This window comes from Mobula hypostoma, chromosome 2 (genome assembly GCF_963921235.1).
Source record: "Mobula hypostoma chromosome 2, sMobHyp1.1, whole genome shotgun sequence".
Classification (NCBI taxonomy): Eukaryota; Metazoa; Chordata; class Chondrichthyes; order Myliobatiformes; family Myliobatidae; genus Mobula; species Mobula hypostoma.
The window spans coordinates 248744166-248761321 of record NC_086098.1 but is presented as its reverse complement, the minus strand read 5'-3'; the positions used below and the strand labels follow the sequence as shown (position 1 = coordinate 248761321).

Below are 17156 nucleotides of genomic sequence, written 5' to 3'. Positions count from 1 at the left end.
CTTCTTCAGCCTTTTACCTCTTCCAGTATCACCTCCCAAGTTCTTACTTCATCCCCTCCTTCCCCACCCACCGGCCCTTCTGTTCACCTGGATTCACCTATAACCTGCCAGCTTCTTCTTCACCACCCCCACGCCAGCCTTATTCTGGCTTCTTACCTTTTCTTTGCAGTCCAGACAAAGCCCGAACAGTTGACTATTCATTCCTCTCCAAAGAGGCTCCCTCACCGACTGAGTCCCTCCAACATCTTGTTTGCGTTGCTCAAGATCCCCTCCCCCATCATTATCAACAACCTCTCCTAATGTTGTGTCATCCACAGAGTTACTAATTATCCAAATCATTTGTGCAAATAACTATAATCCGAACATCAACCCCTTGTTACACCACTAGTCAGACCTCCATTGCAAGAAACAATCTTCAACCACCACCCTCTGCTTCCTACCTTCAAACCAATTTCCACTCCACCTAGCGAGCTCTTCCTGGATTCCTTGGGACCTAAACTTCCAGACCAGCCTACCATCTGGGTCCTTGTCAAAGCCTGGTTAAACTTTAAATAGACAACTTTCTGTTTCTGCACTCATCTACCTTCCTTGGTTACCTCTTTGTAAAAATTTAAAGGTTCATCAAACACAACTTCCCATATACAAACCTATGCTGATTGTTCCTAATTGTACTCGGTCCATCCAAATGCTGGTAGATCCTGCCCATTAGAATCTCCTTTAGTAATTTCCCCACTGCTGATGTCAGCCTGACTGGCCATTAGTTCCCTGGCTTGTCCTTGCTACCTTTTCTCAACAACAGAACAATATTAGTCACCTTCCAATCTTTGGGAACTTCAGCAGTGTCTAACGATGAAGCAAATGTATTTACAAGGGCCTCTGCAATTTCCTCTTTAGCCTCCCACAAAGTCTGAAGACGTACTTGTTCTGACCCTGTTGATTTATCCATCTTAATGTGCGGTAAGGCTGCAAATACCTCCTCTCAAGTAATGTGAATATTCTCCAAACCATCTCCACTTGCTTCCCTTATCTTTTGAGCAAACATAACCCAGAGGGAGTTATAGGGATTCTATTCTTCTTGGTTCAGTCCCTTCCCATTTACATCTGTGACACTTCTCTTGCCCTCTATTTTCTCAGTAACTTTCAGTTCCCTAGCCCTGACTCCCTCATCTTCACCATGGAAGTTCAGCCCCTATACACTTTTGTCTCCCATCAAGAAGGCCTTAAAGCCCTCTTCTTCTTTCTTGACTGAAGAACCAACCAATCACTTTCCTCTGTCTGGCAGAACTGGTCCTTACCCTGAACAATTTTTCCTTCAGCTGCTCCCACTTTCGCCAAACCCAAGTGGTAGCCATGGGCACTCACATGGATCTAAGCTATGCTTGCCTTTTCTGCTATGTAGAACAGTCTATGTTCGAAGCCTTTCCTGGTAATGCTCCCCAACTCTTCCTCTGCTACATTGACAACTGCATTGGCACTGCTTCATGATGAGCTCAGCATGGGTGTGTTTTATCAATTTTGCCTCTAGCTTTCACACTGCGCTTAAATTCACTTGGACAATCTCTGACACCTCCCTCCCATTTCTTGATCTGTCTCCATCTCTGGAGACAAACTGTCAGCCAATATCTTTTATTTTACTGATTCACATAGTTATCTCAACTATACCTCTTCCCACTCTCCCTGTTGTGAAAATGCTATTCCCTTTTCTTAGTTTCTTTGCCTCTGTCACATCTATTCTCAGGATACAGCTTTCAATTCCGGAATGGAGTTTCCCTCCCTCTACTATTGATGCTGCCCTCAATAGCACCACCTCCATTTCCCGTACATCTGTGCTCACCCCTTCTCCCTGCTGTCATAATAGTAATAGAGTCCCTCTCATCTTTAACCACCACCCCATCAGCCTCCACATCCAACACATTACACTCCTCAACTTCCACCATCTCCAATGGGACCCTATCACTAAACATATAATATAATGTAATATAAATATAAACGTGTAGCGTGTGGCCAAGTCGTTAGGGCGTTGGACTAGCAATCTGAAGGTCGAGGGTTTGAGCCTCGGCCGAGGCAGCGTGTATGTCCTTGAGCAAGGCACTTAACCACACAATGCTCCAGTCTACCCAGCTGAGAATGGGTACCGGCAAAAATACTGATGTTAACCTTGCGATAGAATGGCATCCTATCTGGGGGTAGGGGTGGGGGTGGGGGGGAAGTCTTGTACTCTCAGTCGCTTCACGCCATGGAAACCGGCATAAGCATCGGCCTGATGGGCCACAAGGCTCATGACAGACTTTAATCTTTAAAGTATAAACATAAAATAAACAATAAACCTCCACAGCCCTCCCCCCATCTTGCTTTCTGCTGGGATCGCACCCTCCGCTATTCCCTTGTCCATTCGTCCCTTGCCACTAATTTTCCAGGCACTTATTCCCATAAGCAGCCAAAGCACTACACCTGCCCATTCACTTCCTCTTTCACCTCCATTCAGGACCCCAAACAGTTCTTCCAATTGAAGCAAGACTTCACCTGCAAATTTGCTGGGGTTGTCAATTGTCTGGTGCTCCTGATGCGGCCATCTCTATGTTGGTGAGACCCATCTTAAATTTGGGGACTGCTTTGTCAAGCACCTCCACACCATCTGCCACAGGTGGGACTTCCTGGTGGCCAAACATTTTAATTCCGATTCCAGTTTCTGTTTCGACGTGTCGATGCACGTCCTCCTCTTGTGTCAAGATGAGACCACCCTCAGGATGGAGGAACAACACCGTCTAGGTAGCCTCCAACTTGATGATATGAGTATTGATTTCTCCTGATAAATAAAATTTCCTCATCCCCTCTATTCCCCCACTCTGACCTTTTACTACTACTCTCCTGCTTATTATTTCCCCTGGGTCACCTCCTCTTTCCCTTTCTCCTATTGCCCACTCTCCTCCCTTATCAGATTCTTTTTATTCTCCAGTCACCTATTACTTGGCATCTATTACCTTTCAGTTGACCTTTTCCCCCTCCCTGACCTTTTAATTCAGTCATCTCCCCAACCCCACCACCCCTAGTCCTAAAGAAGGGTCTTGGCCCAAAATGTCAATTGTTTGCTCTTTTTCATAGAGGCTGCCTGACCCGCTGAGTTCCTCCAGCGTTTTGTGTTTTATAACAAGTGGTTAACCAGGTTAGGTCTTTGTTTAGAATGTAGGAGAATTAGGGGCGACCTCATAGAAATGTTTAAAATTATGAGAAGTATAGATAAGGTGGATATTAACAGTCCTCTCCCCAGGTTAGGCAAGGGTATAAGTGTAGGGTGAAAGGGAAAAAATTAAAAGGGAGCTGAGGGGCAACTTTTTCCACAGGGGGTGAGTACGTGGAACGAGTGTCAGACAGGTACAGTAGTATCATTAAGAAGCTTCTGGATAGGTACGGTGCCTGTAAAAATTTGGCTTTTTTGACACTGATCAACAGAAACAAACTCTTTTGTGTTAAAATGAAAACAGAGCTCTACAAAGTGGTCTAAATTAATTACAAATATAAAACACAAAATAATTAATTGCATAAGCATTCACCCCCCCCCCCCTTAATATGATGCACGAAATCATCACTGGAGCAGCCATTTGGTTTTAGAAGTCACATAATTAGTTAAATGGAGATCTGTTTTTGAGACCTGTGTGCAGTCAAGGTGTTTGAATTGCTTGTAGTAAAAATACACCTGTATCTGATAGGTCCAACTGCTAGTGAGTCAGTATCCCAGCAAAAACTACACCATGAAGACAAAAGAACACTTCAAGCAACTCAGCAAAAAGGTTATTGGAAAGCACAGTCAGGAGATGGATACAAGAAAATTTCCATGTCACTGAATAAACCTTGGAGTACAGTTAAGTCAATCATTACGAAATGGAAAGAATATGGCACAACTGTAAATCTGCCTAAAGCAGGCCATCCTCAAAAACTGTGACAATGCAAGAAGGGGACTAGTGAGGGAGACCACCAAGAGACCTGTGACTACTCTGGAGGAGTTACAAGCTTCAGTGGCTGAGATGGGAGAGACTGAGCATACAACAGCTGTTGCCCAGATGCTTCACCAGTTACAGTTTTATGAGAGAGTGGCAAAGATAAAGCCACTGTTGGGGGAAAAATGTCAGCTAGAGTTTGCCAGAAGGCACGTGGGCGACTCTGAAGTCTGGAAGAAGGTTCTATGGAATGATGAAACCAAAGTTGAGCTTTCTGGCCATCAGACTAAATGCTATGTTTGGCGTAAGCCGAACACTGCACAATTTGGAACTTAGAAAAATAGATGGCTGTGCGGTAGGAAAATTCTAGGCAGCTTCTAGAGTAGGTTACGTGGTTGGCACAACATTGTGGGCTGAAGGGCCTGTAATGTGCTGTAGATTTTCTATGTTCTATCATCAAAAACATACCTTCCCTACCGTGGAGTTGGTGGTGGCTGCATCATGCTGTGAGGATGCTTCACTACAACAAGCTTGTGAAGGTAGAGGATAAAACGAATGCAGCAAAATATGGGGAAATCCTGGAGGAAAACCTGGTGCAGTCTGCACAAGAACTGTGACGTTCGGAGAAGATTTGTTTTCCAGCAAGACAATGACCCCAAGCATAAAGCCAAAGCTACACAGGAATGCCTTAAAAAGTACAAAGTTAATCCCTGGAGTGGCTAAGTAGACTTCAATCCAATTGAGAATTTCTGGCAGGACTTGAAAAGGGCTGTTCACTCACGATCCCCATGCAATCTGACAGAGCTTGAGCAGTTTTATAAAGAAGAACGGGGGAAAATTGTAGTGTCCAGATGTGCAAAGCTGATCCTATCCACGTAGACTGAAGGTCGTAATTGCTGCCAAAGATGTGTAAGGGGGTTTCGTCTTTTATGTTACCGTGGAGGCTAATTAAAATGGCTTCTTTGTTATGTTTTAATCGGGAATGCTTCTTTGTTATGTTAAATGCTGAGAAAGTCTCTAGCTAGACATTTGCTTGGGTTAATACAGACAGCAGGGTGGTATTAGCCAATTGGGATAGTTGTTATGATTTTGGGGTATCTGGAAGATTTGTATGCACGGGGTTTTGGGGCAGAAGGCGGGAGAGAGAGACAGAGAATGGACCAGGAGCTGTGAGTCCGCTAACGGGTCGGGTTTGGCGGGGAAGGGAGACGGAGACGGACTCGTGTGGAGCGTCTGGTCGACCACCGTTGTTGGTCCCAGGCGGCTGGTCGAGGCAGTCCGAGGGGATCGCAGGGTGAAGAAGGAGGGTCCTGAGCTCCAACTTTTTTGTGCACGAAGAGATTGAACTTTGATAAGTGTGGCGCCTTTTATTTTTCTTTTATATTTTATTCTCTATTAATTATATAGTTCCAGTAATATTTATAAACTGTAAATTATTTAATTGTATCTGGTGTATCGTCTGTTATTTGGGCGGGGTGGGGTACATCACACAGCATCCACACAAACTAATTACTCAGATTGCCGGGGCTGAGGGCTATTTCCCTAGACGACAGCGAGCCGAACGACCCTGAGGGTGGCCAGGGGCGCTACATCTACTAAATACTGACTTGAAGAGGGCGAATACTTATGCAATCAATTATTTTGTGTTTTATATTTGTAATTAATTTAGATCACTTTGTAGAGGGCTGTTTTCACTTTGACACTAAAGAATCTTTTTCTGTTTATCAGTGTTAAATAAGCCAAATTAAATCCACTGTGATTCAATGCTGTAAAACAATAAAACATGAAAACTTCCAAGGGGGTGAATACTTTTTATAGGCACTGTAAATGGAGGGCAGTGCTTGGAAGGATTGGGCTGAATGCAGGAAATTGGGTCTAGCAGCTTGGTTAGGCTAAGGAGCCTATATATATATGTGTGTGTGTGTGTGTGTGTGTGTGTGTGTGTGTGTGTGTGTGTGTGTCTGTGTGTATATGTATTGCTACATGAAGCTTCCATTGGTCGAGGTTAACCATGGATATTGCGTCCTCACTGTCTATGTGTCAGGCAGTTTGATATAGGGAACAAGCTATTGTCCACGCAGCAGGCTCCCCCTCTGCATGCAGCTGATGAATCCAGAGACCAATTATAGTTTGGCACCAGCAGCATCGCAGGAGTTGCCAGTCAGCATTAAACTCAATGTAGGACTGCCTTAGGGACACAATCACCAAATTTTTCATCGGGTTTGCTCCAAAAGCCGTCCCCAAGAATGGGTGTAGCCGCAGGCAATGGAGTTTTCCTTCTGCGATGGCCGATGAGCCCCATCAGCTTGAAGCAACTGGTTTTAAGGCATCAGTAATCTGCCTTCATCCCTTCTCCTGTCGATGCAAATTCAGTTGCAAAATTTAACGGAAGGTTTGGGCGGGTTAATGGATGGGAGAGCTATGGTCTAGGAACAGGCAGACGGATCTAAGCAGAAAAAGAGGTCCATAAGACCATGAGATATGGGAGCAGAATTAGGCCATTTGGCCTATTGAGTCTTTGCCGTTCGATCATGGGTAATTCATCAACCCTCTCTTTTCCCCATAATCTTTGATATCCTTATTAATCAAGAAATTAAATATAACTTTAATAAAATCGCTTTAAATATAACCAATGGCTTGTCTTCCACAGCCATCTGTGGCAAAAAATTCCACAGTTTCACCACCCTCTGTCTAAAGAAATTCTTCCTCATTTCTGTTTTGCATGTGTGCTCTGGTCAGTGCAGACCAGATGGGCCAAATGGTCTGTTTCTGTGCTGTAGTGTTCAATGACTGTGACTCGATGAATAAACCAGCATGATGTTTATTTAGTGATTGATCTAGGAGATTGTACTTTTCCAGGAAGTTTCTGTCGAGCAAGATCAAAATGCAATGAGTATTTTTGCTTCATTACTGTTCCCATTAGCTAGTGTGTCCATTCCTGTTCGAGGATTAACTTTATTCATCATATACTTTTACATGTATTAGGAATTTGCTGTGGTGTGATAGTCAGGGTGTGATAAGCAACAGCATTCAATGATTATAAGGAGTAAAGAATTTTATGACAAAATAAAGTTAGGTTAAGGTAAAGATATGGAATAAAATGAAAAAGTAAAAAATACATAAATACCAGCATGTATTTATATTATTATTATTACTGTATTTGTATTTATAAGCAAGAATTCACTGGACTCCCTGGATAATCTTAACAGCTCAATTTCTTACAATCCCCACAGATTGCTTCAGTAGTTAAGATCCAGGCGTTTGTCAGAGCAAATAAGGCCAGAGGAGACTACAAGATGTTGGGTAAGTGAGTTAAACCAAACCATGTTGTGTGGATTACGTACATTTCTTTGAATTTGGCAGAGATTTCCTTTCTGTAACCATTACCAGCTGCAGCAGGTTTGTATGAAGAACTCACAATCCAAATGTTGCCTTGTGGGTTTCAGGACTCCTGGTATCTTACTTTGTTGGAATTTCCCTGAAAGATGCAACGGCTGGATGCAGTAATGGCCTTATCTCTGGACAGTCTGCAGTACCTTGTCAACTCCCCTGGCCTAGGGGGACTCGTGCCTCCAGCTATTTTGTAGTGGATTCATGTCCCGCATCCAATGATTGATTGTGTCGAATTGACTAGTGGGATGCTCTTCAACTGGGACCTTCAAATGAGGTTCTGCCCAACTGCAAGGGTAGATACCTGAGACCCTGTTTCTAATTAATGTTTCTCCTTCACCACTGTGTGCAAAGCAGTGCTACATTAGCCTACATAAGTCAAAGTATTTTTATGTGAAGCTGTTTCTGAAACCCAGTCAGGAAGTATACAAGTGTTCAAGTTCAAAGTAAATTTATTGTCAAAGTACATGTATGTCACTATATACTACCCTGAGATTCATTTTCTTTGCAGGCATTCACAGTAGATACAAAGAAATACAATAGAATAATGGTCGCCAACCCATCAATCGCGTTCAACCAGTCAATCTTTGAGACTTTCCCAGTAGATCCCAAAAAACCCCAAAAAAAAACACAAATACTGTTGTAATGCGAGCATTATAAAAATAAGTAATACTAATTAGGATAATGGTAATATAGCAATATTTTCACCACTGAAAGCTGTTTGTAAAGAGAGATTGTTTCCGGGTTGCGGGGTTTTAGTTCTGTTCTTTCTGCCCAGTGCGCATGTGTGTAGCTTCCCCGCCATGCACCGCGTTTTCAGCGTAGCCTGTGCTGCATCAAAGTGACCAATTAGATTAGATAAGAGTACAGACTGTCGCAAACATCAATATACGCCACGGCACTCGCTCGTGATACCCTGATAAGATGACGGAGGCTCCACAAAAGAAGGCGAAAACGTAGAAATTCCATCCAGTATGGGAAGAGGAATTTCTATTTACCTTGGTGAAAGACAAGTGTGTATGTATGTTGTGCCACCAAACACAAGCACTGACTAAAAGGGGGAATCTGGAGCGGCACCACAACACCAACCACCAGAAATTTAAAGACACCTACCCCCCAAAGAGCGCAATTCGTGCCAGGAAAGTTGAGGAGCTGAAATCGGGGCTGAAGACCCAGCAATCGTTTTTCACAAAACATGTTGCTCAAAATAAGGCTGCTATTGAAGCATCATTTCATGTAAGTCACCTTTTGGCTAAACACAAGAAGCCTTTTACAGATGGTGATTTATTCAAGGAAGCAATGGCCATTATCGCAGAGACATTTTTAATGACTTTAAAAACAAAAACGACATCACAACCGCAATATATAATATACCGCTTGGCCCTGCAACAGTGACAAGGAGGGTAGAGTCACTATCAGAGGACGTGGATCCACAAGTGTTCAAGGACTTGTCACTCTGTGAATATTTTTCACCGCAGTTCGATGAATCCCTGGATGTAGTGCAAACAGCTCAGCTTGTTGTATTTGCCAGAATGGCTTTCCAGGATTTTACAACAAAGGAGGACTTCCTCACTCTTTTGTAATTGAAGGAGAGAACAAGAGGTGAGGATGTTTACAATGAGTTTTTTAAAAATGTCCGTGGAAATGACATCCCCATTCATAAACTGGTGGCAATTACTACTGATGGGGCCCTCGCAATATGCAGCGTGCGCGTTGGTTTTATAGCACTAAAAGTCAGTGCCTACTTCAGGTCAACTTATCTATGTGAAATTGCATTTTCACAGATGAAAATTATTAAATCTAAGTACAGGAGCTGTCTTACTGACAGACACCTCACAGACTGTCTCAGACTGGCTGCCTGTAGTTATGAGCCAAATTTCAGGGAACTGGCAGAAAGTATTCAGACCCAGTCATCACACTGAGTGCAACAGTCAATTTTTATTCATTTATTTTTCGTGTTGAAATAAAATTAAATAATGTAACTTAGAATTAAAGGTGTGAGGTATTGTAATATTCTTAAAGAAAGACAGCTGTGGCCTGTTTGATATGCTAGTTACAGTGTTTTCTTGTTTGAATTAATTTGAAAGTTTGAAAAAAGTATTTTGTGTAATTCAAATACAATTAGCCCAAATAAAAGGCCTCAAATTGGAAGTACAATCTGAGCTGTTTTTTCTCTAAACGATTTCGTAGGTAGATCTTGCCTTTCATTAAGGTCGAGGTAGGGGATCTTGGGCTTAAAAAGGTTGGTGACCACTACAATAGAACTAATGAAAAGCTACATACAAAGACTCACAAGCAACCAATGTGCAAAAGAAGATGAGCTGCACAAATATGAGTAAATAAATAAAGATAAATAAATGCATAATACTGAGAACATGAGTTGTAGAGTCCTTGAAAATGGAGCCCATAGCTTGTGTTCAGTGATCAATTCTAGGTTAAGACAATAAGACATAGAAGCAGAATTAGGCTATTCAGCCCATCGAGTCTGCTGTGCCATTCAATTATGGCTGATGTATTTTCCTTCTCAGCCCCATTCTCCTGCCTTCTCCCCATAACCTTTGACACCCTGACTAATCAGAGCATATCAATCCCTGTTTTAGCTATATCTGATAACTTGGCCTCCACAGCCATTCGTGGCAATGAATTCCACAGAATCACTGCCCACTGGCTAAAGAAATTCCTCCTCATCTCTGTTCTAAATGTTCTCTGGACCAGGATCCCTCTCAAATGCCAGCGCATCTTCCCTTAGATAAGGGGCCTAAAACTTCTTGCAGTACTCCAAGTGCAGTTTGAGCAATGCCTGATAAACCCTCCTTAAGCATCTTTGGTTTTGTATTCTAGTCCTCTCAAAATGATTGCTGATATTGCATTTGCTTTCCTTACCACTGACTCAACCTACAAGTTAGCCTTTAGGGAATCCTACATGAGGACCCCCAAATCCCTTTGTGACTCTGATTTTTGAATTTTCTCCCCATTTAGAAAATAGTCTATGCCTTTATTGCTTCTGCCAAATTGCATTAGCATACACTTCCCAACACTCTATTCCATCTGCCACTTCTTTACCCATTCTCCCAATCTATCTCAGTCCTTCGCAGACTCCCTGCTTCCTCAGCACTACCTGCTCCTCCACCTATCTTCATATCATCTGCAAACTTATAACGTGAAACGAAGCGGTTCCCACACCAACCCCTGCTGAACACTACTAGTCCCCAGCAGCCAACTTTAAAAGGTCCTCTTTTTATTCCCACTCTTTGCCTCCTGCCAGCCAGCCAATCTTTCTATCCATTTTAGTATCTTTCTTGTTAAGCAGCCTTGTGTGTAGCACCTTGTCAGAGGCCTTCTGAAAATCCAAGTAGACAAAGTCCACTGACTCTCCTATGTCTATCCTGCCTGTTATTTCCTCACGGAATTGCAGCAATTTGTCAGATAAGATTTCCCCTTAAGGAAGCCATGCTACCTACAGCCTACACACATCAAAGTTGCTGGTGAACGCAGCAGGCCAGGCAGCATCTGTAGGAAGAGGTGCAGTCGAGGTTTCGGGCCGAGACCCTTCGTCAGGACTAACTGAAGGAAGAGTGAGTAAGAGTGAGTCTTACTCACTCTTCCTTCAGTTAGTCCTGACGAAGGGTCTCGGCCCGAAACGTCGACTGCACCTCTTCCTAGAGGTGCTGCCTGGCCTGCTGCGTTCACCAGCAACTTTGATGTGTGTTGCTTGAATTTCCAGCATCTGGAGGACTTCCGGGTCATCAAGGGAATGGCGGCGTAAGGAAAAGGTCTCTCAACAAAAAAGAAGGTAAACTGCCCCAAAATCGAATTTAGACAAATACTTAATATTGCATAACTATATTAATAAAAGGGGCAAGGATGATGTCTAAGAACAAGAATAAAAAGTCCGCTCTGAAGGCTGATAAACGTAAAGAGATGCAGCAAGGCGAAGGGCCTAGCTCTCCCACGGCAAGCCAGGACGGAGATAATGAGGGGGAATCGGTGACTTTGTCTTTGATTCTCGGAGAGATTCGCGAGTTCCGACAAGATAACAGCAAACAGCTGGAAGATATTAAAGGAGAAATAGTAAAAACTAACTCGCGGATAGATGAAGCCGAAGCGAGGATTGTTGGAATTGAAGAGAAGCTACAAAATGCAGAGGAGGTGATAGCAGAAATGCTGAAGCTACAAGACCAACTCCAGTGGAAACTAATAGATCAAAAAGGCCGCTCGAGAAGGGAAAATGTGAGGATCTACGGAGTTCCCGAAGGAACCGAAGGTAAACCCAGATTGATGATTCCCTTCGTGGAGAAGCTGCTTAGACAGAACCTTGATATACCGGCCGCAAAAGACCTACAGATAGAAAGGGCTCACCGTGCGTTGGCACCACAGCCTCCGGCAGGCACCCGGCCCAGATCGATTCTGATCAGATTTCTCAGTTACAGAACGAAGGAAGAGGTGCTTAAAAGAGCATGGCAAAAGAAAGGTTTCATGTGGAACAACTGTAAAATCAGTTTAGACCACGACTACGCACCGGGGATTCTTGCCAGACGGAAGGAATATACGGAAACACGGAGAGTCCTGAAGGAAAACAACATCAGATTCCAGACCCTGTATCCAGCTCGGCTGAGAGTCTTTTACGACGAAGGGACAAAAACTTACGCTACGGTGGAGGAGGCAACGTCGGACCTGGCGGACCGGGGACTACCTATTAAAGTTATCACCCAATCGGAGTCGCTACTGGAGAGGATTCGGCAGAAGTCGTGGCAGTTAGTGGGGCGAGGACGCTCCACTCGAACCAGAGTGTCAAACTACAAGGAAAAGCTGCAAATATTCAGACGCGAATGTACAGAGAATACAGATTAATTAAGAGAAATGACTGAAAAGAGTAAATCGGACTTAAAAGTAAAATGAAAACTGGTAACTGAAAATAATCTAGGCGGAATAACTTGAATGATAGCAATATGGTCGAGACATAAATAGGAGAAAATTCTCTATGATTATTCAAACTGCTGAGGGCCCTCTAACACAGGGTGAAGATAGAGGTTATCCCTCTGAACTGAGGTGGGTCGGTGCTCAGGCCTCACTGTGGGAAGTCGGGGAAAATTTTCAAATGTTATACGTTCAGAAATGTCTAGGGTGTGGGTATATGTCTTGGTTTACTGTTGAGAAGGGATTGCTTACTGTTTGGTTAGAAAAGGAGAGTGCTTTTTTTCTACTAGAGAAAAATGCAAACTGAATTGGTAAAAATAATTTCCTATAATGTTAATGGGGTTTTGAATCCAATTAAAAGAAATAAGATTATGTCTAAATTGAAAAAAGAGAGGGCACAAATAGCTTTCCTCCAGGAAACACATATGAGCCAATCTGAACATGGAAAATTAAAAAGAATGGGCTTTAAGCATGTATTTTATTCATCATATAAATTGAGTCACAAAAGAGGGGTAGCTACTTTAATATCAAGTACTCTTAATTATGAACATATTTCAGAGACTAGAGACAAAGAAGGACGGTTTGTAAAATTCACAGGAAGAATAGAAGGTACAGAAATAACATTGCTGAATGTTTATGCTCCTTCAGGTAGTGAATGGTCATTTTATAGACACATTTTTGACCTAATGGTCAGTTCTCGAGGGGTAGTAATTTGTGGAGGGGATTTTAATATTAGATTAAATCCTATATTAGATTCTTCAAGAATAGTTACTCAGAATAAACCTCAGACTCGGAAAGTGAATTCATTGATGGAGGAGTTGGGAATTATAGATGTCTGGAGGGAATTACACCCTACTAGTAAAGATTATACATATTACTCTTTCCCTCATTCAGCCTATTCAAGGATAGACTATTTCTTTATCTTTAATACAGATAGACTCAGGATAAAAAACTGTAATATTGCAACAATTGATCTGTCGGATCATAGCCCAGTCTCTATGTCTCTAATCCTGGAAAGGAAAATGAGGAAAACACTATGGAGGCTAAACTCACATATACTTAATAACCCAAAAGTAATGGAGAGATTAAGGGGAGAAATCAAAGAATATCTAGACCTTAATGACACGGGAGAAACATCACCAGTGATTTTATGGGATACATTGAAAGCTGTACTGAGAGGGAAAATTATTTCCATTACTACTCACATGAAAAAAATCAATGCGCAAAAATTAGCAGACCTTCAAGGAAAATTAAAACAACTTCAAGTTGGAGATAGCAACAAAAGTAATTCAAATCGAAAACAGGAAATTAGGAAATTGCAAAGTGAAATTGATGATATTTATACGTTAGAAACTCAAAGAAATTTTCTTTACCTGAGACAAAAGAATTATGAAGTAGGAGGTAAATCAGCTAGATTATTAGCATATAAATTACGAAAACAACAAGCAGATAATACAATTCATAAAATAAAGAATCCAAAGACAAAGCTTGTGGAGAGTACAATAGGGAAAATTCAAAAGAGTTTTGAAACGTATTATCGAGAGCTGTACTCCCAACCCCGGGCCCCCAATGAGCCCTATATAGACAGTGTATTGAATTTTTTAGATCTACCTAAACTTACAGATTTACAAAATGAAAGTTTATTAGAACCAGTAACTGTCAAAGAACTGAACGTGGCCATCTCTAGGTTAAAGGCTGGAAAGTCCCCGGGTTCTGATGGGTTTACCTCAGAGTGGTACAAGTCCCTGAAGACACAGTTAGCCCCATTACTACTTAACACCTTTAATTGGATCTTGCAGAGAGGAGAAACTCCACCTTCCTGGAGAGAAGCGATTATTTCAGTTATTCCTAAAGAGGGTAAAGATAAACTAGAATGTGGCAATTATCGGCCAATTAGTGTTCTTAATTTAGATTACAAACTATTTACATCTATATTAGCGCGCAGATTGGAAAAGCTTTTACCTGGCCTAATCCATTTAGACCAGACTGGATTTATTCAACAAAGACAAACACAGGACAACATAAGGAGAACTCTGCACATATTAGAACAGGTTAATAAGAACGAGACAGAGACAATGGTAGTAGGATTGGACGCTGAGAAAGCTTTTGATTCGGTTAGTTGGGCATTCCTATACAGAGTGTTAGGAAGATTCGGCTTTCAAGAAAGGTTTATTAAAGTAATTCAGACTCTGTATGACAGCCCAACAGCCCGAATTAAGATAAATGGGGACCTCTCTGACTCCTTCATTTTAGAGAGAGGCACTAGACAGGGATGCCCAATTTCTCCTCTCCTTTTTGCGCTATATATTGAACCACTTGCCCAACTAATAAGACAGAGCGAAATCGTAAAAGGTATCAAGGTGGCAGGGATTGAACAGAAAGTGGCGTTATTCGCAGATGATGTTTTGGTCTATCTGAGTGAACCAGAAAAATCATTTATAGGATTGTTTACACTGTTGGATGACTTTGGGAAAATATCAGGTTATAAAATAAATGTAAAGAAAATGCAGGTTATGTCCCTAAATTATACACCATCCAAAAAATTGCAGGATACATACGATCTTAAGTGGGAAGCTAAATCATTAAAATATTTAGGAATAATCCTGCCGAAGGATCTTTCAACACTGTCACAGGTAAATTATGGGCCATTAATCTCAGAGATAAAAGCAGATATGCATAGATGGAATCTTATCCCCTTTTTAAGTTTAAATTCAAGGATAAATACGATAAAAATGAATATTCTTCCTCGGTTATTATATCTTTTCCGTACTTTACCAGTGGAGGTGGATGATAATCAATTCAGGGAATGGGACAAATGGATTTCCCGCTTCATTTGGCAAGGAAGGAAACCTAGAATTCGATATAACACTTTACAGTTAGGGAAGGAAAGAGGAGGTATGGTTCTTCCTTGCCTGAGAAATTATTTTTATGCCTCACAGATAACCCCTCTGTTAAATTGGTGTAATAGGGAATATAAGGCTAGATGGAAGGAAATAGAATTTGGATTAGTTGACAGTTTTCCTCTTCAGGCCTCAATAGCCGACAAAGGATTGATGGCCCAGTTGGAAAAATTTAATAATGCTTGGATAAATCTTACATTAAAAGTATGGCAGAAGGTGGTTAATTCATGTGGAATTAATAACATGTTAAAACTCTTTAGATGGTGTGCATATGATACCGAATTCCTTCCCAACAGAGGAGATAAAAGATTTGAGCTATGGATAAAGAAAGGTCTTACAACCTACCTCTCATTTATAGATAAAAGAGTATTACAAAGTTTTCAAATCCTGCAGGACAAACATGGCCTAGAACATAATGACTTTTTTAGGTACCTTCAAATACGAAACTATGTTAACCAGAGTTGTAGATATACAGACCTATCAACAGTAGAATTAGAATTTTTCAAGATTCTGAATTCGGCTTGCAGTTCAATACCTAGTAAATCAGTTTCTCGCCTATATAATGCACTCTCCCATGCTAAAAATGTAAATACACTGTATATTAAAGAGAAGTGGGAGAAAGAAGCGGGGTTGGTACTTTCAGAGGAGGCTTGGGGGAAAATCTGCAGCTTTCAATGGTCCTCGACTAATTCTTTGACTTGGAGAGAACATTGTTGGAAAAACATTATAAGATACTTCAAGACCCCATATCAGGAAAAATATAAAGATACAAATGTGATGTGTTGGAGAAGGTGCGGCTCCAAGGAGGCAAATCATTTTCATATTTTCTGGGATTGCCCTAAATTAAGTCTAGTTTGGGAAGGTATTCATAGAACATTAGTTAAGGTACTTAGGTCCCAGATACCTCTGAACTTTGAGACGCTCTATTTGGGGCATGTATTGTTCCTTGAACAGAAGGAAGATATAAAGTTGCTGCAGGCCCTCTTAGCGGCAAGTAAGAAATCAATCACTAGAAAATGGCTAAATCCAATACCACCTACATTAGAAGATTGGTACGAAATTATCTTGGAAATATTTAAAATGGAAAAGTTGACTTACTCCCTGAGAACTCAAAAAGAAACATTTTATCAAATCTGGAATAAATGGATTGAATATATAACCCCAATGCGAGCAGACTTTAGATGACTCTCCTAATGATTTATATTGCTCTTCTCATCAACACAGTAATATTGCTAACGTAAGCACCCCTAGTCTAAATGTTTGTTGTTTTTTTTTGGAAAATAGAGAATTAACACAAGTAAAGGGAAAGATTTGGGAAAGGGATAAAAAAAAAAGAAAAAATTAAGTAAATAAGTACATAGGGATTGGATAATTATGTCTGCGGGCAGGAACAAGCGCGAACAAATTGGGATATAAACACCTACAATGGTTGGTATATAGGCTTGTATGCAACATTTTGGACCAGTGGAAATGGTCCAGAAGGGTTGTATGGAAACTATTATTACCATTTTTCTTAACAACTAATTTCATTACTTAGCCTAATAGGTTAGATTTACCACAGTACATAATTATCTATTTAAATGTTTATTTTGCTTTTACATCATCTCAATGTGTACTTAAGAATGTATAAATAATTGTAGTTTTATACATATAAAAAAATGGAAAAGGTTATATGTGTGAAAAAAGTACATGATAATTGTGAACTCCTTATCCAAATAAAAATAAAATTAAAAAAAAAAAAAAAAGAATTTCCAGCATCTGCAGAATTCTTGTTGTCTACCTACAGCCTATTTCATCAGGTACCTCCAAGTACCCTGAAACCTCATCCTCAATAATGGACTCCAACATTTTCCCACCCACTGAAGTCAGACTAACTGGTGTATAATTTCCTTTCTTCTGCTTCCCTCCCTCCTTGAAGTGTAGAGTGACATTTGCAATTTTCCAGTCCTCCAGAACCATTACAGAATCTAGTGATTCTTGAAAGATCATTACAAGTGCATCCACGATCTCTATA

At 41.2% G+C, this 17156-nt stretch overlaps 1 protein-coding gene across 1 annotated transcript in view; it reads left to right on the top strand.

Moving 5' to 3' along the window:
* Nucleotides 1-17156, top strand: part of LOC134343085 (ras GTPase-activating-like protein IQGAP1) — a 230576-nt gene that overhangs the window by 121147 nt on the left and 92273 nt on the right. Inside the window, exon 22 of the mRNA XM_063041967.1 lies at nt 7169-7238. Coding sequence (XP_062898037.1) covers nt 7169-7238 — 70 coding nt within the window. The remainder of the gene's footprint in view (nt 1-7168; nt 7239-17156) is intronic.